This window comes from Hypomesus nipponensis, chromosome 6 (assembly GCF_054491055.1).
Source record: "Hypomesus nipponensis isolate SF chromosome 6, ASM5449105v1, whole genome shotgun sequence".
Lineage (NCBI taxonomy): Eukaryota > Metazoa > Chordata > Actinopteri > Osmeriformes > Osmeridae > Hypomesus > Hypomesus nipponensis.
In genome coordinates, this window is record NC_140366.1 from 20,224,292 (window position 1) to 20,247,639 (window position 23,348).

Consider the following 23,348-nt stretch of genomic DNA (forward strand, 5'->3'; position numbering starts at 1 on the left):
TATGTCCGTGTAGCAACCGACGCCTCTAAATATTTCATGGCGCTTGTGCCTATTGCGCGTGTTCTTAAAATAACCTGTCATCAGCGTTTCCCAGTCTTCCCCTTCAACCCGGCACATGGTTACAGTCAAGTACATCAATCAGGCCCACCGACAGAGTAGCCAGGACCGCGCGCACATGCACATCACACCGCCGCGCCTGGCTGCTCGAGCAGCAGGAGCATCACCAGTAGTCACGGATCCGCGGTGTTCTATCAGAACCAGGGAGGAATGGCTTAAACAAATCAGGAGATCGTGCTACGATCGAGTGATGATCAATATCTGACTGTGTTCGTTTGCAAATTGCTGCAGTGCCGTTTTCCAGGTGTAACGTGTGTCTGGACTATTCTCGTACGGATTGAATAAGCTGGGCAAACGAGCCTGATGTCACATGTGCCTCATCGGAAGAGACGGGGCATCTGCAAGCTGGATCTGGAGGAGGATGCTGCGGCAAGTGATCCACAGAGGGCTCAAAGCTTCCTTCTACTGGCTGGGCTTGTTCGTTAGTCGGCATCCGGTATTTTTCCTTACCGTACCCGCAGTCCTAACCATCATTTTCGGATCTACCGTGTTGAGCAGATTCAAACCCGAGACGGACCTCGAGATACTGGTTGCCCCGACGCACAGTCTCGCTAAAATAGAGCGGAGTCTCGCCAACAGCCTGTTCCCCATTGACCAGTCTAAACACAAGCTGTATTCAGACCTGCACACTCCAGGCAGATACGGGAGGCTGATCCTGCTGGCTAAGTCAGGGGGAACATTCTGGAGCTAGCAGACCAGGTATTGCAGGTTCACAAGCAGGTGTTGGAACTGCGTGTCAATTACAAGGGATTCAATTACACTTTCGCTCATCTCTGCGTCCTCAGTCATCGGGATAAGCGATGCCTCTTGGATGATATAATCACAATATTCGAAGACATTCGATCGGCTATCCTCTCAAACAGCACTTTCTCCAAGGTGCCGGTGAGCTATCCAAACACAACATTAAAGGTAAGACACAGGCCCCTGGTGAGGGATATTAATGATGAACGAAGGCAGTTTCTCTAAGACGCATCAATTACTCATAGCCTACGTGCCAGGTTCTGTCTGAAAAGCTACACGTGCCTTACGTGCAGCGAGATAGCCCTAAACAGAATTACCGGGATTATAGAGACATCTATATATAGAGTGCATCTACGGCTATGCTTTGCAGGTTGACATCGACGCCTAACGTGCTAATGAAGGAGGTGTACGTATTTGCTCCTCCTAGCTCCCCATCTACACTGCATGATTTCTCCGTATCAGCGAGGGAATCCTTTCGCGGTCTGGTCGGCTCAGTGCGGGTTAGGAATCGGCTGCATCGTCCTCCACTGCTCCCGGAGGACGCGGGGAATGTCCTCCTGGCTTCCTTTCTTTATTTCATTTTTTTTGATGCAGTGTGTCCCTCGCTCCCGTCAGCTTTTCTTACCTACTGGAGACATGGAGCGGCTATCGTGCAGCCCGACTTCTCTTGTAAGACGCTGCTTAACGGCTTGAGTATGCAGGGATTGCCGCCGTTGCAGATGCGGTGGATTAGTTTACAGCCTCTGCAGAAGCCATGGTCTGAGCTTGTTACAGAGCCACAATATCCCCGTGTAGCAATTGCATTGATCATAAATGCAACAACTAATGGTTGTTTGTGGATAAACAAACTCCCCAGTTGTGGCTTTAAAGAAGTCCCTGTTAAACAGATGGTATACAGGCCTGAGATCCAGACTGTAGTACACAGCACACTGTGTGTATCCCTACAGTACACAACACACTGGTCAGACTGTGTGTGTGTATCCCTACAGTACAAAACACACTGGTCAGACTGTGTGTGTGTATCCCTACAGTACACAACACACTGGTCAGACACCTGTCCAGGAGATGTTTGATCTCCTCCAATAAGAACAGCCAGTGTGAGTTAGTCATGTTTCCTGTCCCAGTAGTCCTGTTTCCTGTTCCAGTAGCCCTGTTTCCTGTCCCAGTAGTCCTGTTTCCTATCCCAGGATGCCTCTTCCTGTATCAGTGTGTAATCCAGTGGATGGGCCTGCACATAATAGCCCTGCCACTAAATCATTTCCACATCCTAAATGCTTGGTCCACAATCCTAGAAGGTACACTCCCCTTGTGGACCCACCATGACACCTGCTCTGCTGCGACAACACTCACGCTCACACTCACACTCTCTCGCTCTCTCGCTCGCTCTCTCTCTCTCTTTCTCTCAAATAAATTCAATTCAATTTAGCTTTATTAGCATGGCAGTCATTACAACCGTATTGCCAAAACTAGAGGCACAACAACAGATAACCATACATCAACAACAGAAGGAACGGCAGCCTGTATTGTCCGGAACATGTGGCTACAACAAAGTGTCAAGAACAGAAAAGAACACTTTGCAAGACACAGTGACACCCTCTGACACAGAGGTTTTCACATTATGTTTCAAAGTTACCTGGTTTCTCTATTTGCTTTGATACCAGAGTCTGAATGTCTTCATCATGTTCCTGGGTCTAATGGTAAGCCCCAAGTACTGTACGGTCCTATACTGTCCTATACTGTGCCAAACCCCTAGTCGGTCATTGTTTCCTGAGTTTTGAGTGCTAATGTTGTGTATTTATATCATAGATGTTGTGTGATACACCACACAGTACATTTCAAAGTGTTCATTTAACACCATTTTACTTGTTGAGTGTTGACATACTGCTGGTTCCCTCATCTCCATTAACACTCCTCGTGTTGAAGAAACACTGGAATTTGCTGCAGATAAATGTTAGATTTTTAACTGACTATCACCACAACAAATACATTATCAGAGTTCTGTGATTGGTCAGTTTAAAGTGGATCTGCATGCTGCAATGTGCACAGGTTATCTTCGCCCGCAGCGAAAAAGTGATGTCTTATTCGCGCTGCGTTACTTACCCATTGGTTGTTTGCCCACTCGTCTGGAAAAGCCGTCTCTGGAGGTATGTGCTGTGTCACATCCCTCATTTCCAAGTATCAGCCACCTTCCTGGGAAGTGAATACCAGACCAGTGCCCCTTCAACCCCCTCATCTCCCCCTCCTCGCCCCCTCCTCGTCCCCTCCTCGCCCCCTCATCTCCCCCTTCTCGCCCCCTCCTCGCCCCCTCCTCTCCCCCTCCTCACCCCCCCCCCCTTCCTCGTCCCCTCCTCGCCCCCTCCTCGCCCCCTCCTCGCCCCCTCCTCGCCCCCTCCTCGTCCCCTCCTCGCCCCCTCATCTCCCCCTTCTCGCCCCCTCCTCGCCCCCTCCTCTCCCCCTCCTCACCCCCCCCCCCCTTCCTCGTCCCCTCCTCGCCCCCTCCTCGCCCCCTCCTCGCCCCCTCCTCGCCCCCTCCTCGCCCCCTCATCTCCCCCTCCTCGCCCCCTCCTCGCCCCCTCCTCGCCCCGTCCTCGCCCCCTCCTCGCCCCCTCCTCGCCCCCTCATCTCCCCCTCCTCGCCCTCTCATCTCCCCCTCATCTCCCCCTCCTCGCCCCCTCCTTGCCCCCTCATCTCCCCCTCCTCGCCCCCTCCTCGCCCCCTCCTTGCCCCCTCATCTCCCCCTCCTCGCCCCCTCCTCGCCCCCTCCTCGCCCCCTCCTCGCCCCCTCCCCCAGGATGGGACACTCAGAATAAGCCTGAGTGTAAACAAGTAGGCCTGGATGTGGTTTGACATGACGCTCTGCTGTGTGTGTGGGTCTGGCTTGTGGAGGTTGCTCAGGTTGCTCTTCTTCTGGTATCCTGTCTCTGGTTTATGATGTAAACATGCTGGAGGGGTTTAGGGTTACTGCAGCAGGTTGTCATTGAAAGGGAATGAGAATGAATAAATACATACAAATTAAAATTAATCTCTGTTACTGTGTTATTGAACTGGGAGTGTATGTGTGTTCTGATGGTTAAAGTTGTAACAGGACTAGTGTGTGCCTCCATATGACGTCCATCCCCTGTCTCTGTACCCTAGGATGGCCGGGTGACCTTCATCGGCCACCAGCTGGGCGGCATCTCCTTCTCCCCAGGCAGCAGGGAGCAGCAGGTGAAGTTAGCCCGCGCCGCCCAGATCTCCTACTACCTCCGTAACCATGGCCCAGCCGTGCAAGACTCCATCGCAGAGCGCTGGGAGAAGGAGTTCTGCGCCCTCATCCAGCGTCTCTTCGGCCCCAGTGAGGAGCTGCACCTGCAGGCTCTCACCTCCTTCAGCCTGTGGAGAGACTTTCACCAGACGGGGGTGCTGGCCCAGGGGGAGGTCCTGGTCAGCCTGGTGCTGGTGCTGCTATCTGCCACTGTCTCCAGCTCCATGAGAGACTGTCTGCGGGGGAAGCCCTTCCTGGGTCTGCTGGGGGTGCTCACCATCTGCATCGCCAACGTCACCGCTGCAGGGATCTTCTTCATCTCAGACGGGAAGTTCAACTCCACCTTGTTGGGGGTGCCCTTCTTCGCTATGGGTGAGTGGGAGAGGGAGGGTGAGGGGGAGAGGGAGGGTGAGGATGAGTGGGAGAGGGAGGGTGAGGATGAGTGGGAGAGGGAGGGTGAGGATGAGGGGGAGAGGGAGGGTGAGGATGAGGGGGAGAGGGAGGGTGAGGATGAGGGAGAGAGGGAGGGTGAGGATGAGGGGGAGAGGGAGTGTGAGGATGAGGGGGAGAGGGAGGGTGAGGATGAGGGGGGGGCTGTGGGGGGATGAGGGGGGGCTGTGAGGGATGGGGGGGGTTGTGGGGGATATGGGGGGGCTGTGGGGGATGGGGGGGTTGTGCGGTGGATGGATGGGCTGAGAGGGTGGGGTGAAAGACTGGATTGCTGACTTTTGATACTGCTCATATGTCTGTTCCACTGACTGGAGACTGCAGCTGCCTGGCTGCCTGGCTGCCTGGCTGCCTGGCTGCCTGGCTGCCTGGCTGGCTTGTTCCAGTCTTATCAGGGGTTTCCATGTGGAGGCTGATAGCAGGGGGGATTAGAGTGATCACTGTGGGGCTTCCCTCCCAGGGTGACCAGCAGAGGAGACTCATGTTATGGTTACAGTGGTGGTGCTTCTGCCGCAGTGTGTGTCTTTTGTTTGTGTATGTTTGTTGGTGTGTGTTGCTAGTGTGTCTGTGTACGTCTGTGTGCTCTTCTTTCATTATTTAGAGCTCTTTAGATCCAGTACGTATGTGGGACAAGAGTGCCTGTCAGCTGGCATTTACTGTACTTCAGCTGCTTTTACAGTATGTTACCTCCCTCTGCTTATCGTGTCTGAGGGTAGAGAAGGTGACTGGGTCCCTGGAGGGCACACACACACTCACAAACACACACATACACACACACACACTCAGAAGGTGACTGGGTCCCTGGAGGTCTGTGTTGCAGTCTGTGTGATGTGCATGAAGCTTTGGTAAGAACCAGGAACAGAAGGCTGGAGAGTCATGCAGACCCAACATCCAGCTCTCCTGGGAGGGAGGAGGAGAGAGGGGATAGAGGAGAGGGAGACGATGAGAGAGGGGGTGGGGGAGAGAGGTGGGTGGCAGGAGAGGAAGAGAGAGAGAGCTAGAACACTAGGAGAAATCGCACTGTAAAAGGAAGAGAGAACAGGAGGGGTTTGTGACCAGAAGGTGATCGAGAAGGAAGGTTAAAGGAGAAGACATAAGGAGAGTGAGTACAAGTGACAGGGCCTAGCAGACTGCAGCTGTCCCATCCCCTGGGGTGCTGCAGTAGAGAGTGTCCTAGTACACTAGCATGGTACTTAGAACAGGAGGGACTCCTCTTAGTACACTAGCATGGTACTTAGAACAGGAGGGACTCCTCTTAGTACACTAGCATGGTACTTAGAACAGGAGGGACTCCTCTTAGTACACTAGCATGGTACTTAGAACAGGAGGGACTCCTCTTAGTACACTAGCATGGTACTTAGAACAGGAGGGACTCCTCTTAGTACACTAGCATGGTACTTAGAACAGAAAGGACTCCTGTACTTAGAACAGGAGGGACTCCTCTTAGTACACTAGCATGGTACTTAGAACAGGAGGGACTCCTCTTAGTACACTAGCATGGTACTTAGAACAGGAGGGACTCCTCTTAGTACACTAGCATGGTACTTAGTACAGGAGGGACTCCTCTTAGTACACTAGCATGGTTCTTAGTACAGGAGGGAGTCCTCTTAGTATACTAGCATGGTACTTAGTACAGGAGGGACTCCTCTTAGTAAACTGGCATACAGTAGTAAATAGTACAGTGCGTACAGTACTCTCCTCCACCTCCCTCTCTCCTCCACCTCCCTCTCTCCTCCACCTCCCTCTCTCCTCCACCTCCCCCTCTCCTCCACCTCCCTCTCTCCTCCACCTCCCCCTCTCCTCCACCTCATTCTCTCCTCCACCTCCCCCTCTCCTCCACTTCCCCCTCTCCTCCACCTTCCCCTCTCCTCCACTTCCCCCTCTCCTCCACCTCCCTCTCTCCTCCACCTCCCCCTCTCCTCCACCTCCCCCTCTCCTCCACCTCCCCCTCTCCTCCACCTCTCCCTCTCCTCCACCTCCCTCTCTCCCCCACGTCCACGTCCCCCTCTCCTCCACCTCCCCCTCTCCTCCACCTCCCCCTCTCCTCCACCTTTGTCAGTCCAGAATGTCGTCTGAGTGAGTTAATTAAGTCTGTGGCCTGTCAGTGTGTCCTGGTGGACGCTGGATAATAAATGTAGAAAAACTGGCTGAGATCTGGGATGTGAGCCAGGTCTCTTGAAACATACATGCTCTGTACTTCTTCCTGCTTCCCCAGTCACTCTCTGGATCTCTCTCTCTATGTGTATCTCTCCGCTAAGCGGAGTAACTACTCCTGGGTAACTCCGCTACTGGGTAACTCCGCTAAGCTAACTACTGAGCTAACTCTACTGAGCTAACTCTACTGAGCTAACTCTACTGAGCTAACTGTTTGTACTGTCACTTTCGATTAAAGATAGTCTGCTAAATTTAAAATGGTAAATGTAGATTACAGGTGGGAAGCTGACAACCTGGTGACCTGGTGCAGCCAGAACAACTTAGAACTCAATGCTCTTATGACAGTGGAGATTGGTTGTGGACTTCAGGAAGAACACAGCCCCACTCACCCCCATCACCCTGAGTGACTCCCCAGTCAACACTGTGGAGTCCTTCCGCTTCCTGGGCACCATCCTCTCCCAGGACCTCAAGTGGGAACTGAACATTAGCTCCCTCACCAAAAAAGCACAACAGAGGATGTACTTCCTATGGCAGCTGAAGAAATTCAACCTGCCAAAGAAAATGATGGTGCACTTCTACTCAGCCATCATTGAGTCCATCCTCACTTCTTCTATCACCACCTGGTACGCTGCTGCCACTGCCAAGGACAAGAGCAGGCTGCAGCGTATCATCCGCACTGCAGAGAAGGTGATTGGCTGCAATCTGCCTTCCCTCGAGGATCTGCACACCTCGAGGACCCTGACGCGAGCGAGGAAGATTGTGGCCCCTCCCACCCTGGCCACTCCCTGTTCCAGCTCCTCCCCTCCGGCAGAAGGCTGCGGTCCATCAGGACCAAAACCTCACGCCATAAGAACCGTTTCTTTCCATCTGCTACTGGTATCTTCAACAAGGCCAAGGACTCCCATTGACATTCATTCACTTATTTAACTATTGTAAGTCCATCTAATGGCAATTACAGTATACATAAGCCACCTTCTCAGTATCTGATTGCACTATGTTGACCACTCACGCTGCTCATTCTTATTCTTATATATATTTTATTTTATATTTAAATAGTTGTATTCTTTGATTGCTCAGTTCTTAGAAATAGTAAAACTTTAGTACTTTCACTTAATTTAAGATTTGTATATGTTTAGTGTTTTGCACATCTCTGCCACAGTAAATTCCATGTTTGTATAACATACATGGCGAATAAACCGAATTCTGATTCTGTATAGCTGTATACCTTCAGGAACATTGCTCTTTGGGAACTGCAGACTGATTTACAGACATTGTGCATTTCTTTAATGGACCAGGCTGTTGTGGAAGAATTGATTTGACACCGCAGGGCAAGAACACTGGTGACACGTGACATGGCTGGTCCTACACGCACACACACACACACACTCAAACACACACATGTAGTGATGGGAGGTTGGGGGAGGAGACGACAGCTTCATGATAGTTATTACAGCTGCAGGGACACTATGGCTCTGTTACGAGGACTGTTCATGAAACACAAAATGTTACATATTAATGATGTATATTCAGCAGACAATGGGGTTTTAACCTGCAACCTCTTGATCAGTAGCGCCAACTTTACTGCATACAAAAACAAAGTGAAGCATTTTCTTTTAACCATCGGGCTGTCTCAGACCCTCCACATTGTGAAGGTTAAAAGAAAACAATTTTTATTTGTTTTGTATTGGGTAAAATTGGGTAAACACAACGATGGTTAGTTATGAACCTTTGGCTCATGTGACCCAAGGCAGCACAAGGTATAGTGCTTTAACCACTAAGCTATAACCCCCTGCATTGGGCTCAAAAATATTAAATATCTGCTCTTTTTCTTCATATGGTGTAAAACCATTTAACTGTTCATCTCTGTTATGACTTCCACATCTAACCCTAACCACCTCTGTTAGACTCCCATATCTAACCCTAACCACCTCTGTTACGACTCCCATATCTAACCCTAACAACCTCTGTTAGACTCCCACATCTAACCCTAACCACCTCTGTTACGACTCCCATATCTAACCCTAATACACAGTAACTCACGTACACACACATGCACATACTCACATACACACACATACACAGTCACTCACATACACACACATACACATACTCACACATACACATACTCACATACACACACATGCACATACTCACATACACACACATACACAGTAACTCACATACACACACATACACATACTCATATACACACACATACACATACTCACATACACACACATATAGTCACTCACATACTTGAACCTATGCTTGCTTGCTCTCCAACACACTCTCTAGCTCAGTCTCTTTGATCTCTGTCAAAAACACACTTTCTCTCTCTTTTTGTTCCACACTTCTACAGAAACACGTTCGGCTGTTTGGAGCTCTGGGGGAAGGAGGAGGGGAGGAGGGAGGTGGGAGAAGTGTTCTGGTGCATGGAGAGGAGGGGGGTGGGGAGGAGAGATGGTGGGAAGGAGGGGGTTGGGGAGGAGGGCAGGAGGGAGGTGGGAGAAGTGTTCTGGTGCATGGAGAGGAGGGGGGTGGGGAGGAGAGATGGTGGGAAGGAGGGAGGTGGGGAGGAGGGCAGGAGGGAGGTGGGGAGGAGGGAGGTGGGGAGGTGGAAGAAGTGTTCTGGTGCATGGAGAGGAGGGGGGTGGGGAGGAGAGATGGTGGGGAGGAGGGAGGTGGGGAGGGGAGGAGGGAAGTGGGGAGGTGGGGAGGAGGGAGGTGGGGAGGTGGGCAGGAGGGAGGTGGGGAGGAGGGAGGAGAGATGGTGGGGAGGAGGGAGGTGGGGAGGGAGGTGGGGAGGAGGGAGGAGGGAGGGAGGGAGGGAGAAGGGGAGGAGGGAGGTGGGGAGGAGGAGGGGAGGAGGGAGGGAGGTAGGGTAAGAGGAAGTTAGGGAGGTGGGGAGGAGGGAGGTGGGGAGGAGGTGGGGAGGAGGGAGGTAGGGAGGAGGGAAGGAGGGAGGTGGGGAGTAGGAGGGAGGGAGGTGGGGAGGAGGGTTCTAATGGAGCCAAATATCATGACTGGCCTCAGGTGTTACGTATCCCAGGTCATCTGGCAGCTGTGGTTAAGGTTAGGGTTAGAGATCTGAATATCAGTAGAGATGAATGAAGTTAAAAACCAAACATGTATATTTCCCTCAGACAGACCATGTTCTCCCGCTTCTCCAGTTCTGTAGGGAATCAGTTGCATTACTCTCTCTCTCTCTCTCTCTCTCTCTCTCTCTCTCTCTCTCTCTCTCTCTCTCTCTCTCTCTCTCTCTCTCTCTCTCTCTCTCTCTCTCCCTCTCTCTCTCTCTCTCTCTCTCTCTCTCTCTCTCTCTCTCTCTCTCTCTCTCTCTCTCTCTCTCTCTCTCTCTCTCTCTCTCTCTCTCTCTCTCTCTCTCTCTCTCTCTCTCTCTCTCTCTCTCTCTCTCTCTCTCTCTCTCTCTCTCTCTCTCTCTCTCTCTCTCTCTCTCTCTCTCTCTCTCTCCTCTCTCTCTCTCTCTCTCTCTCTCTCTCTCTCTCTCTCTCTCTCTCTCTCTCTCTCTCTCCCTCTCTCTCTCCTCTCTCTCTCTCTCTCTCTCTCTCTCTCTCTCTCTCTCTCTCTCTCTCTCTCCCTCTCCTCTCTCTCTCTCTCTCTCTCTCTCTCTCTCCCTCTCCTTCTCTCCCCTCCATCTTTCTGTTCCATTTGTTTTTATACCTTTTCCAATTCCCTTTGTAGGACTTCTGTAATATATGGATCTTGGGTTCCTGTAGGGTCATAAATACCTAGTCTTCATGTTGGCTCTCTGCTCTCCTGAAGAAAAACTGAGTGTGTGAGTGCATGTGCTTGTGTGTGTCTGTGCTTGTGTGCCATTGTGTGTCCCATTTTTTCAATGTGCCTGTGTCTGTGCATGTGTGTGTAGTTCTCTCTCCCTCTTTCTTCCCCTCTTTCTCTTTCTCTTCTTTCTCACTCTCCCCCCCCTCTCTCTCTCTTTCTCTCTCTCTCTCTCTCTTCACTATTCACTCCACTGTTGGTGTGTTACTGTGGGCAGTAGGTACCACCATGGGACTGTGTGTGGTGTATTGAGGGTGTTCATAGCTGTGCTCTCATACAACCTTGTTGCAGACAGTGTTTTTGTGTGTACTGGAGCAAGTGTCTAGCATACCAGAGATGTGTGTGTGTGGCATACCATGGAGTCAGGTGGCTGAGTGGTTAGGTAATCGGGCTAGTAATCAGAAGGTTGCCAGATTGATTCCCGGCCGTGCCAACTGACGTTGTGTCCTTGGGCAAGGCACTTCACCCTACTTGCCTCGGGGGAATGTCCCTGTGCTTACTGTAAGTCGCTCTGGATAAGAGCGTCTGCTAAATGACTGAATATAAACACCAGAGATGGCAGTGTGTGTGTGTATAGATTTCCATATTAGGGGCTGTTTCAGAATGCTTCACTTCATTCTCAATGAATGCTCCTGTTTCCTTGGAGTTTGTTTCTGGGCGACAACACAAAGAAGAGCCCCTTGTTTGCTCCTTCATGTCAGCTGTGACCGTTTGGTGGTCCAGGCTGGTGGAACCACGAGAGGCTGGTGGAACCACGAGAGGCTAAACAATGCCTGAACCGAGAAAAAAAGACCCACAAAATGCAATGGATGACATTACACTCTACTCAGTACGCTCATTCTCAGTACGCTCATTACTGTCACTCATAATTCCACGCCCCTCTGAGATGAAGCCACGCCCCCTACGCAAAATTGGGGCCACAAGTCTGAAACTGAAAAAAAAATGGAATCTGACAACATGAAATATGGAACTGAAAACAAATATAAAAGGGAAAAATGGAAATAAAAAATGTATTCAAAATAATTCCAGAATTTATTCTAAACTCAAGTTTTCAATAAAGTTTTAGACCAAAACTTAAACTTTCAATTTTAAGCTTTAGTTTTTCAACTATTTATATTCTTTTCAAATAAACAAAACATTTGGCCCTGATTTAGCTCTATATACCTGTGGATGTTTCTGCCACCACAACCCTTTTGTTCAGCACTGTATGTAACCCTGTCTGTTCAGGAAGATGTTCAGCTCTGTATATAATGTAATCCTGTCTGTTCAGGAAGATAAGCCGATCGATTGGATTGATTACACGATCAATTACGGAAAGAAAATTAAACGTCCAGAAATGCCAGTGCCATACTCTAACTCGTCTGAAATCATTTAGATTTATAAACGTGTGACATCAGACCAGGCATAGACTGTGTGCGCTGGGGGGAGGAGCAGATGTGGCCGAAACTAATATCATCTCTCCACCTGTGTCTCATCAATCACTTTACTGGATCTCCAGCCTTCTCCAATCACGCCAAGCCATTTGACATTTTGCATCCCCGAATACATGGTGCAGGGAAATACCATCATCATCAAGTCATCTCCGCCTGCTTACGCAGGTAAACTGATGCACATTGTTGTGTTTGTCTCCCTCTCCCCATCGTCTAAACCATCGTCTAACTAATTGACCTGTAGCGCGGCTCAATAAGACTAAAAGCAGGCAAAGCCAATCTACCTGACTCATTATATTGGCGTAATCCTTTATAGTTAATTAACTTTTTTTTCCCTGTGTCAAACGAGGAGATATTTATGATGCTGGTGAGGAGGGGGGGTGGGGTGCTCAGCTGAAACATAGAGGAGGGAGATGGATCCAGAACACCCACAGACATCCTGCAAACAGGAGATGGATGAGTGATACATTTATTCAAATGTTTAAAAGCCCAAACACACCCCTGTGCCAGAAATACACAACTTCACTCAAATGCAGGGAAATGAGTGGGCTTGTGTGTGTGACTGTGTGTGTGTGTGTGTGTGACTGTGTGTGTGTGTGACTGTGTGTGAGTGTGACTGTGTGTGTGTGTGACTGTGTGTGAGTGTAGTTGTGGCTGCGTGGGTGAAAATAGAACAGTTCCTTTTGAATGTCCTCCTCCTTTGTGACTGGTGAGATTCTCACGGATGTTTTAATACTGCTCAACTCCAACAACAAACCAACAAGCCAACGTCACATCATTTAAACATAACAGTAATGACCTCACATGGTGTGCCAATGTGGGAATTTAAGGATCCTCACTGGTCAAAACATGACAATATATTTAGTGTGTTACTAAATATATACACACTATAATGACATTACTACATACTATTAGTACTCTGTATTACTGTACCATTATTACAACAGTACCGGTACAGACCATTGCACCAAAATAATGTATAACAATGGGTTAGGCTACTTCTGATCAAAAATACATATAAATTGTATATATTTAAGGTACAGCTCAGCCATCGAACATTTGCAGACCAAGAGATCACATGTTCAAATCCCCCCTGCATGTTTCTTTGGATAATAGCTGTCCTAAATGAAAGCATTATTGTAAATAAAATAGTGAAAAAGCATGTGATATTTGTACAGTATGTCACTTTCTATAAAAGCATATCAATAAGCCTTAAGTGTTTCCTCTCCTTTGTGGTTGCAGGCCACGGGACCAAAGGAGTGTTTGAGCTGTTGGCGGGCTGGAGACGGACGCGGGAGACCCTTCCGTTCAAGGAGCGTGTGGCTGATGCCTTTGCTGACGTCATGGTGTGCTACACTATGACCAGCTCGCTCTACATCATCACCTTTGGCATGGGCGCCAGCCCCTTCACCAACATCGAGTCTGTCAAGATCTTCTGCCAGAGCATGTGCGTGGCCGTCCTGGTCAACTACTTCTACGTGTTCTCCTTCTACGGGTCCTGCCTGGTGTTTGCAGGCCAGCTAGAGCAGAACCGCTACCACAGTGTGTTCTGCTGCAAGATTCCATCTGTGGAGTACCTGGACCGCCAGCCCACCTGGTTCAAGACCATGATGAGCGACGGACACGACCTGTCCACGCACCACGACAGCGCCCCCTATCAGAAGCACTTCATCCAGCACTTCCTGAGGGAGCACTACACGGAGTGGATCACCAACACGTACGTGAAGCCGTTCGTGGTGATCCTCTATCTGATCTACGCCTCCTTCTCCTTCATGGGGTGTCTGCAGATCAGCGATGGGTCCAACGTGGTCAACCTGCTGGCCACTAACTCTCCCAGCGTCTCCTATGCCATGACGCAGCAGAAATACTTCAGCAACTACAGCCCTGTGATTGGCTTCTACATCTACGAGCCAATTGAGTACTGGAACTCCACGGTGCAGGAACACCTGAGGACGCTGGGACATGGCTTCAATAAGATCTCCTGGATCGATAACTACTTCCACTACTTGAGGGTGGTGAACGTGAGCGCCTCCACCAAGAGCGACTTCATTTCCATCCTCAAAGGCTCCTTCTTGCAGAGCCCGGAGTACCAACACTTCACGGAGGACATCATCTTCTCCAAGAACGGCGAGGAGTTCGACATCATCGCCTCCAGGATGTACCTGGTGGCCCGGACCACGGAAAAGACGCGCGAGGAGGTGGTGGAGCTTCTGGAGAGACTCCGCCCCCTGTCGCTCATCAACAGTATCAAGTTCATCGTGTTCAACCCCACCTTCGTCTTCATGGATCGCTACATCTCCTCCGTCATCTCGCCCATCCTCACCTCTAGCTTCAGCGTCCTCACCATCCTCATCCTCACCATCTTTCTGGTGGTCAGCCCCCTGGGGAACTTCTGGCTGATCCTGACAGTGACGTCGGTGGAGCTAGGCGTGCTGGGCCTGATGACGCTCTGGAATGTAGACATGGACAGCATCTCCATCCTGTGCCTTATTTATACTCTCAACTTTGCCATGGATCACTGTGCGCCCCACCTGTACACGTTCGTCCTGGCCAACGAACACACCCGGACGCAGTGCATCAAGATCTCACTGGAGGAGCACGGGGCAGCCATTTTGCAAAACGCATCTTGTTTCGTGATCGGGATGATGCCCCTTGTGTTTGTGCCTTCCAACCTGAGCTACACACTGTTCAAGTGCTCCCTCCTGACGGCCGGCTGCACCGTGCTGCACTGCTTCATCATCCTGCCTGTCTTTCTCACCTTCTTCCCACCCTCCAAGAAGAGACACAAGAAGAAGAAGAGGGCCAAGAGGAAGGAGCGAGAGCGGGAGCGGGAACGGGAGGAGGTAGAGTGCATCGAAGTCAGGGAGAACCCTGATCATGTGACGAACGTCTGAGTGATCATTGGTGAAGGTGAGCGATGAGCGTCAGCAGTGGGGCGAAGAGGCTCCGCCTACAGACGTGTCAGAGATGACCCGGCCCCCGGAGGGCGGGCATTCCAGGCGCCCTGGCCAATAGCAGCCATGCTGGGCAGAGTAGAGAGCCGCCCCATTGGTCCGTCCTCCAGCCTGGACAGAGGCGCGTTACCATAGAAACCACCACTCGTCCTGACACCGTAAACACACAGTCTTGACACGAGACACTGAAAAATCTATACTAGCAACATTGAATAATTAGCAAATGAGCAAATATATTTTGAGCTCCTGTAGCCCCCCCTGTGTCTGCTAGAGAAAGGAAATGGACACACTCCTGTATTATTGTCCTCGACGGTCTGAATCATATTGTCTTTTGTTATCATGTTAGACATCTTATCACATGACAATGACGAGACCACCTCTGATAAGATAGAAATGTCTGTATTTAGGGGCTGTGATGACTTGCAAGCACCTTAGTCTGTCAGTCAGCACCCCTCTCCCCGGTGCCCTGTCCTGACAGACGACCCTTCTTTCTACCTTCCTAGTGTTGTGAGGGAGAGAACATGCTTCTCCAGCCACCAAAGCAAACAGCTGAACACAGCTTCGTTGGGTATCGCTATGGACCTATCAGCAGGGGGGGGTGGCCAGATTGCTCAAACCTCGAGGGAAACATCTGTGTTCTGATTGGTCACAAGCATCCGTACAGACCCAAAGTTTATTTCTGCTTTTCAATCTCAGACACAGGGACTGCATTGAAATGCTCCACACAGTCTGTAAAGACACACAGCAGTGTGAAGCAGGCTTAACAGGGCAGATGGTCTACACTGTGTCCGGTAATGATCTTGCACAGTAAATCATGTGGTGAGGATTGACCCAGTTTACCTCAGTGAGGAGGATCTGTATTCAACTGCTTTGTTTCAGTTTTCACTTCTGTTTCCTGTTGCCAGCGAATGCAACTGTAGCTTTGACAAGATGCATGTTTTGCATATATTAGGTCTGGTGTCACAGACTATCAGAGCTGCCACGGTTTTGGTGTGACACAGGAAGTGTGAAGAAGGAAGTGTGACGCAAGAAGTGTGAAACAGGAAGCACATAAGTGGAGGGCCTAAACTTACTGCTGCACCAGAACACTTGAGGGACACTGATATGAGGAAAAGAGTTGTTTCTCTAAATCCTTAAACCGGGTTTGGGTCAGAGGAACTGACCATGACTAAATAATAATGACACAAACATTGTGCTTCGTATAGCCCATGTGTGATAAAGCATTACATTTTTATCATTTACACATTATTTTAAAACAAAGAATGCAGACAAATTGACAAACACCACTAGCTGTCCACTCATCGACAAACTACATCCTGCTTCCCTTCCTTCCTCAATCCCTTCCTCAAGACCAGAGAGTCTTCAGCTTTTTCTCTGCCACTCCCAGCGCACCTGATAACATCTGTGTTAAGGCCAACACACAAACACACACACATACACACCCACACACATACATTCCCCCCACAAACACTCACACACCCACAGGCGAGGTCAGATAAGCCGAGATAGCCATCGCAGGCGACCTCTAGCTGGTCTCTGCCTGTTCCGGAGGTCCCCATCAAGCCCGGAAGGAAGTACAAGTCGATAAGTCATTCTTTCTGTGCGTATTCGTTTTGACATTGAAATGGGATCCATTATTCTCACCCGTTTGATGGCTTGAATGGGTTGAGGCTCCTCTTGAAGGGACCAGATGTCTCAGAGTGGTGCAGTGTGGTGTCTGATCTGGACTAGACATAGGCAGAGGGTGAAGATGTATCTGGTGCCACATGGAGGGAACATCGTGTTTATTTGTGGAGCTGAGAAGAAAACATGGCACATTATTAAACCATAGCTAACCCTAACCCTATCTAACCTCATCTGACCCTATCTACCCCTATCCAATCCTAGTTAACCCTATCTAAACCTATCTAACCATACCCATTATTACCCATCAGGTTAGTCCCTGTTGTGTAAGAGGAGCAATTAAACTGAGCCCAAGATGGACGAAATCTTCTTGTACATCCCCTCCCCGTAACAAAACATTTAGATCATCATGCGTTGAACTTGGCGAAAGTGAAGCCCCACAGATAGGCTGTTCATGACCTTCCTGTGTGCTGGAGAGGAATGCAGTCTATTCCAGGAGTGTGCAGGTAGCTACTTGCTAACAAGCAGAGTAGAACCTCAAACCGCCACTTTGAAGCTGAAGTAGCTACTCAAACTAGGAGAACCAGAACCAGGCTAGCTACCGCAGAACACTTAACTGTTAGTGTCACCACATCCTGTATAAGCCATGCCATGTACTGCAGCGTAAAGGCATGAACTTTCTTTTTTATGTATGGTAAAGAAATGCAAAACAGAAATTATTTTAATTCTCAAAATGACGTTGTGTATGCATGGCACTGTATGGTATGTATGCATGTCTTTGATTTCGGTATGTGGAGAGTCTGCTGCATTGTAGTCAACCTTTGCTGTTTCAGTGTAGACTGACTCTGTAAAGCCACGTGTAACCGTGTTTAAACTAAAGCAAAAGCCAGAGGATGATATTCTGAAATGTTAAATAATTGTACATTCATTCCTTTTATATATTTTCTAAGAAAACAAAATATAGAAAATATAAAGATTTTTGTATGCAATTTTCTTTTCTTATAAAAAAGCAATAAAAAATAAAAAGTTTGAACCAGTACTGTAAGCCAGTAATTAACTGTGGATGTTAACAGCCGAGTTCTGCTCTTTCTTGCACAGTGGTGTTTATGTTTATGTGTAGAAAACTTGGGGCCCGTTCTCCGTACGTCGCTAACTCAATGTGCTGGATTTGACGATTTGGACGATTTGTCATGATCTTGGATTCTTCGGTTCTTCGAAGCTCATCCTGGACTTGCTGTCATAGCAACAGGTCCGTAAGCTTAAACTTGCTCGGGAGCGGGTTTATTTTATATAAACAGGATTTGATTGCGGCTTTACAAGCAGAGGTGATACAGGAAGTCTGTCACAACCATGTCTTATCCGTTTTTACGACACCAACCTGTTGCAGAAGGTGAACAAACAATTAGCAGAATAGCACACTGTGTGATAGACAGATCCAATTAGCACAGCGAGACAGGCTACTATACTTTTTGGTTTTCTTGTGAGGATGTCATCTACATCATAAATTTGTTGGAACCACATTAAATTATTAAATGACATAAGTTGATGAACAAAGTAATTATGAAAATAAGAAAATACAAAGACAGATAGGCCTAGCCTACTGTAATAAGCGATAAAACATCTAACGTGGTCACTACATTTAATTTGTCTACCACTTTTTGCCAGCCCTCTCCTGGATTTGACTAACTTTGAGGTGTTCCCTGCCGTTTGGTTAAATCTTCCAATTTGGAGTATCCTTCAAGCAAGCTCTTGCTCTGTTTGGCTCTGTTGCAAAATACCAACCGCGCTCTTTTTGGCCATGGTGAGCAGCCATAGACTTATGTGAGCAGCCAATAGCAGCATTGCTGATCAAGGTTTCTACTATCGATACATACCCCCTTCTTGACCAACACATAACTCAATCCAGCTATACTAATCATAAACAACAAGGGTGTTGGAAGAACTGAATTAGCCAGATCATGATTAGCATGATGATATCATCTTGGATGTGTCATTTGATCTCGGATGTAATAAGCGACATACGGATAATGAGCCCCTGTACACCAGTGTAGTCCAACCTGAGGCTTATCCACCACCCAGACTCACTCCTAAACAACATGGTAGTTCGTACTGTTCATACATCTCCCGTTGTGGTCAGGGTTAGGGTTTGGGTCAGGGTGGTTGTAATCTGGGATGGGGTTCTTACTCCTTCACTATCCAGTCGTTATAATACAGGGTTAGGGCCGTTATAATACACGGTTAGGGTTAAGGCTATTATAATACAGGGTTAGGGCCGTTATAAAACAGGGTTAGGGATAAGGCTATTATAATACAGGGAAATTCAGTACATCTGTCTCCTACACTGTTGTTTAATCAAGCTTGATAATATGGTTATTATTTCTGATGCTTTATTGTTTCAAAGTTACAAACCAACAAATAATAACAATGCCATTGTATGTGTTTCTCCAGAATGTGCTTGTTGTGCTTGTTGTGTATCCTGGTGACCGGCAGAGCAGGGCTAATAATGGGTCTAAGAACACACTCTCTCCATGATGAACACTGCAACTTCCTGTTGCTACTGGAACTCTTTCTGTGTTCTCTCTGTAGTAGTCATTTTTAAAGCGAACTGTTGGCCTCCCTGTTGCTTTCGCTTGGTGTCCACTACCTTATCAATGTCAAAGGCTGTTAACCTTATCTGAATTAAGAACGGACAATACTGTGATCCATTTGTGGATTATAGAACCTGGTAGAGTTAACCCTAACCCTAACCTGGTTGGTTACACAGAAATGTATTAATTTACACCTGTTTGTTTAAAATTTATTTGGATTAAATCGTCTGCTAAAATGAATCATAGCATATATATTAATTAATTTAATTAATGAATACAAGTCAACTTTGAAGCCGAGTTCACAGGCAGATCATCAGCTGGGTGCTAGGACTCCAAAGCAGGCAGAAGGGTTCTCTCTGAAACCCTAACCCCAAACCAGACAGCAGCAGCGCATGTGTGTGTGTGTGTGTGTGTCTGAAGTGCGCCAGCAGCTAGCCGCAGGTGCGCCTCATCAGCAGGTTTAGTCTGAGGTCAGATACCAGCACACTAACATCATGTTTAGTCTGAGGTCAGATACCAGCACACTAACATCATGTTTCCATGGTGAGGATCGTCATGACACCGCACCACAATAAGATTATGCAGTTCCAAGCTCTGGAAGAATAGCAGTCACCACGCCATAGTAACTGAAAACAGCCTCAGACGTCACACAGCGTAGACCACACAAGCGTTATTTCTCCCTGCTCAGTTCTGTTGATGCTAACTCTTGTAATGTTTGTCTTGTATTTTATTGTTTCACTGACCAGAACATTACAGTGCTAGGAAAGAGGTTGACACTCTTGTTGTGGCTACGTGCGGTATGCACTGCAGTCAGCCAGGCTCAGAGCTTCGCCCCTCTGTGGTAGTCAGACAGGCTCTGGTCAACAGAACTGCTCAGTGGATGAACTGGATTAGTCACAAAGTTGGTTTGGTGGTTGGCAGCTTCACTGAAATATCCCTACCTTCCCCCACCCTCCAAAACTCCTCTCTGTCCATCCCTCTCTATCTTCCTTTCAATACATGTACACTCTTTCCCGCTTTCTCTCCTAGTCTGCCTGGGTAGGGGGGCCTGGGTAGGAAGGTTGGCTGTAAACTCACCCTTACCCTGTATGCTGAATCAGGAAACCAGCACATGCTCCTGATGCAGTCAGTCCTGGAGGAAGGAGATGAAGGAGATGAAGGAGATGGAGATGAAAGAAATTGACACGGTTTGAGGATTTGCGTTATTGGTTTCTATTGGCTGTGATCTGTGATGCTCTTGGTGTCTCTGAGAGTAGGGGAGAGAGCAGGTAGAGCTCTTGGTGTGTGTTATGATGCTCCAGGACATTTGTATTTGAGGACCTGTAAATCCTCATGGCTTCCTATAATCCTGTAACTGTAGTGACAGGGCTGAGCTGTTGGCAGAGGAAGGTGTGTGTGTTTCTTGTGATACCCTACTACACTAGATGCTATTTTTGGCTCTACCTTGTCTTAATCATGTCGTGATTCTGCTATAGCTTATTCATGCTCCGTCTCTCCTTCCTGTTCTACCAGTTTTTCTTGTCCCCTCCCCCCCTCTTCATTGGGCTGTCAGCAGGGAAGGCTCTGCAGGTGCTTCATTCAGTGAAAACTGCTCCCATGCTGCTGAAGGCAGAATGCTTCAACAAAGTTACATAACTTAACTGCAGTGATCCCCCTCCCTCTCTCCCTCCCTCCTTTTCTCTCTATCCTCTCACTCCCTCCCTCCTTTTCTCTCTATCCTCTCACTCCCTCTCTCCCTTTTTTCTCTCCTCCCTCATTTCCTCCCTCCCCCCTCTCTCTCTCCCTCCCCCTCTCTCTCTCTCCCCCTCCTCCTGCTCCTCCTCAGGGGCTCTCCCCAGACCATGTCTGGGTTAGGGTCTGCATCATGTCAGAGTCCAGGTCAGACCATGTCTGGGTTAGGGTCTGCATCATGTCAGAGTCCAGGTCAGACCATGTCTGGGTTAGGGTCTGCATCATGTCAGAGTCCAGGTCAGACCATGTCTGGGTTAGGGTCTGCATCATGTCAGAGTCCAGGTCAGACCATGTCTGGGTTAGGGTCTGCATCATGTCAGAGTCCAGGTCAGACCATGTCTGGGTTAGGGTCTGCATCATGTCAGAGTCCAGGTCAGACCATGTCTGGGTTAGGGTCTGCATCATGTCAGAGTCCAGGTCAGACCATGTCTGGGTTAGGGTCTGCATCATGTCAGAGTCCAGGTCAGACCATGTCTGGGTTAGGGTCTGCATCATGTCAGAGTCCAGGTCAGACCATGTCTGGGTTAGGGTCTGCATCATGTCAGAGTCCAGGTCAGACCATGTCTGGGTTAGGGTCTGCATCATGTCAGAGTCCAGGTCAGACCATGTCTGGGTTAGGGTCTGCATCATGTCAGAGTCCAGGTCAGACCATGTCTGGGTTAGGGTCTGCATCATGTCAGAGTCCAGGTCAGACCATGTCTGGGTTAGGGTCTGCATCATGTCAGAGTCCAGGTCAGACCATGTCTGGGTTAGGGTCTGCATCATGTCAGAGTCCAGGTCAGACCATGTCTGGGTTAGGGTCTGCATCATGTCAGAGTCCAGGTCAGACCATGTCTGGGTTAGGGTCTGCATCATGTCAGAGTCCAGGTCAGACCATGTCTGGGTTAGGGTCTGCATCATGTCAGAGTCCAGGTCAGACCATGTCTGGGTTAGGGTCTGCATCATGTCAGAGTCCAGGTCAGACCATGTCTGGGTTAGGGTCTGCATCATGTCAGAGTCCAGGTCAGACCATGTCTGGGTTAGGGTCTGCATCATGTCAGAGTCCAGGTCAGACCATGTCTGGGTTAGGGTCTGCATCATGTCAGAGTCCAGGTCAGACCATGTCTGGGTTAGGGTCTGCATCATGTCAGAGTCCAGGTCAGACCATGTCTGGGTTAGGGTCTGCATCATGTCAGAGTCCAGGTCAGACCATGTCTGGGTTAGGGTCTGCATCATGTCAGAGTCCAGGTCAGACCATGTCTGGGTTAGGGTCTGCATCATGTCAGAGTCCAGGTCAGACCATGTCTGGGTTAGGGTCTGCATCATGTCAGAGTCCAGGTCAGACCATGTCTGGGTTAGGGTCTGCATCATGTCAGAGTCCAGGTCAGACCATGTCTGGGTTAGGGTCTGCATCATGTCAGAGTCCAGGTCAGATCGTTAATGCACCAGTTCACCATGTTGGGTTCTGGGTTGGCTTGTAAATTTATGACAGCAGTAAGATTCAGTGAATCACCCTCAAACTTATATATACACACATTCTTGAGTCTCATCTTGTGCAGTGTGTGTGTGTGTGTGTGTGTGTTTGTTCTATGGTAACCAGTTTTTTTGGTAGGAGTCAAAACCCTTTAGTAAGAGTCAAGGGGTTGGTGTTCAGGGACAGGACTCCTAAACCATGTTTCTGCTTCCGTTAAACCTGCAGCCGGTCGCTGCACCAAACTGTCTTCCACAAAGCCAGAGGTCCCAGACTTGAAGGCCAGATGAAGTGAGACCTCCTGGGCTTGGGTCTGCAGCAGTGTAGACTAGGATTCAGACACAGCTCTGCCAACCCAACAGGAGTATTCAACTAATCAAGGAGCTTCTTATTATGACGTCTGTTTTAAATCGTAGAGAAGGAGCAGCAGAGCTAATATCCTGACCAGCCAAAAATCCATATATGTAAAGTGGATCCTGTAAGGGAATGCTTCTGCCTGATTTGGGTTTATTAGCAGTATGCTTTTGGATGCTATCGAATATTTTCAATGTAAGCTGTTTTCTACTGCCTGCTATGTTGAAATATATAAATAGAATGCAGATTTTTTTATATGAAGACAAATATGATTTTCATTAAAAAAAAACTTTGTCTATGAAACTCCTCTGGATCTCATTATTGGATCAAGTAATTTTCACTGAAAGAAATGTAATCCATAACAAAACAATAAACATGTCAGGTTTCTTAGTTCTAAATGGGGTCGTTTTCTGTCTCTAAAACATGCTATTAGACTGGCTTCAGCAGGCTGCTCTGCAGTGTTCTGTCTCCAGGGTGTTTCTGAGGGTTGTTGTCAAGGGTGTTTCTGAGGGTTGTTGTCAAGGGTGTTTCTGAGGGTTGTTGTCCAGGGTTTAGGGTTAGGATCAGGGTTGGGGTTAGCTAACCCTCGGCCTGACCCGCAGTCAGGTCAAGACCCCTATCGGATGAAGTCGCCCCGATGAGGAGGATGAGGATGACGAGCATTCAGATGAGCTTCACTGACACGGTTTCTGACAGTTTGTGCAGAAATTCTCACCC

General features: G+C 48.7%; 1 protein-coding gene across 1 annotated transcript; it reads left to right on the plus strand.

Moving 5' to 3' along the window:
- Nucleotides 1-427: 427 nt before the first annotated feature.
- Nucleotides 428-14,825, plus strand: ptchd4 (patched domain containing 4). The gene is given in 4 exon segments (XM_084700798.1): nt 428-785; nt 788-1,026; nt 3,994-4,474; nt 13,174-14,825. Coding segments are annotated over 4 exon segments (2,730 nt in total).
- The last annotated feature ends 8,523 nt before the right edge of the window (nt 14,826-23,348 follow it).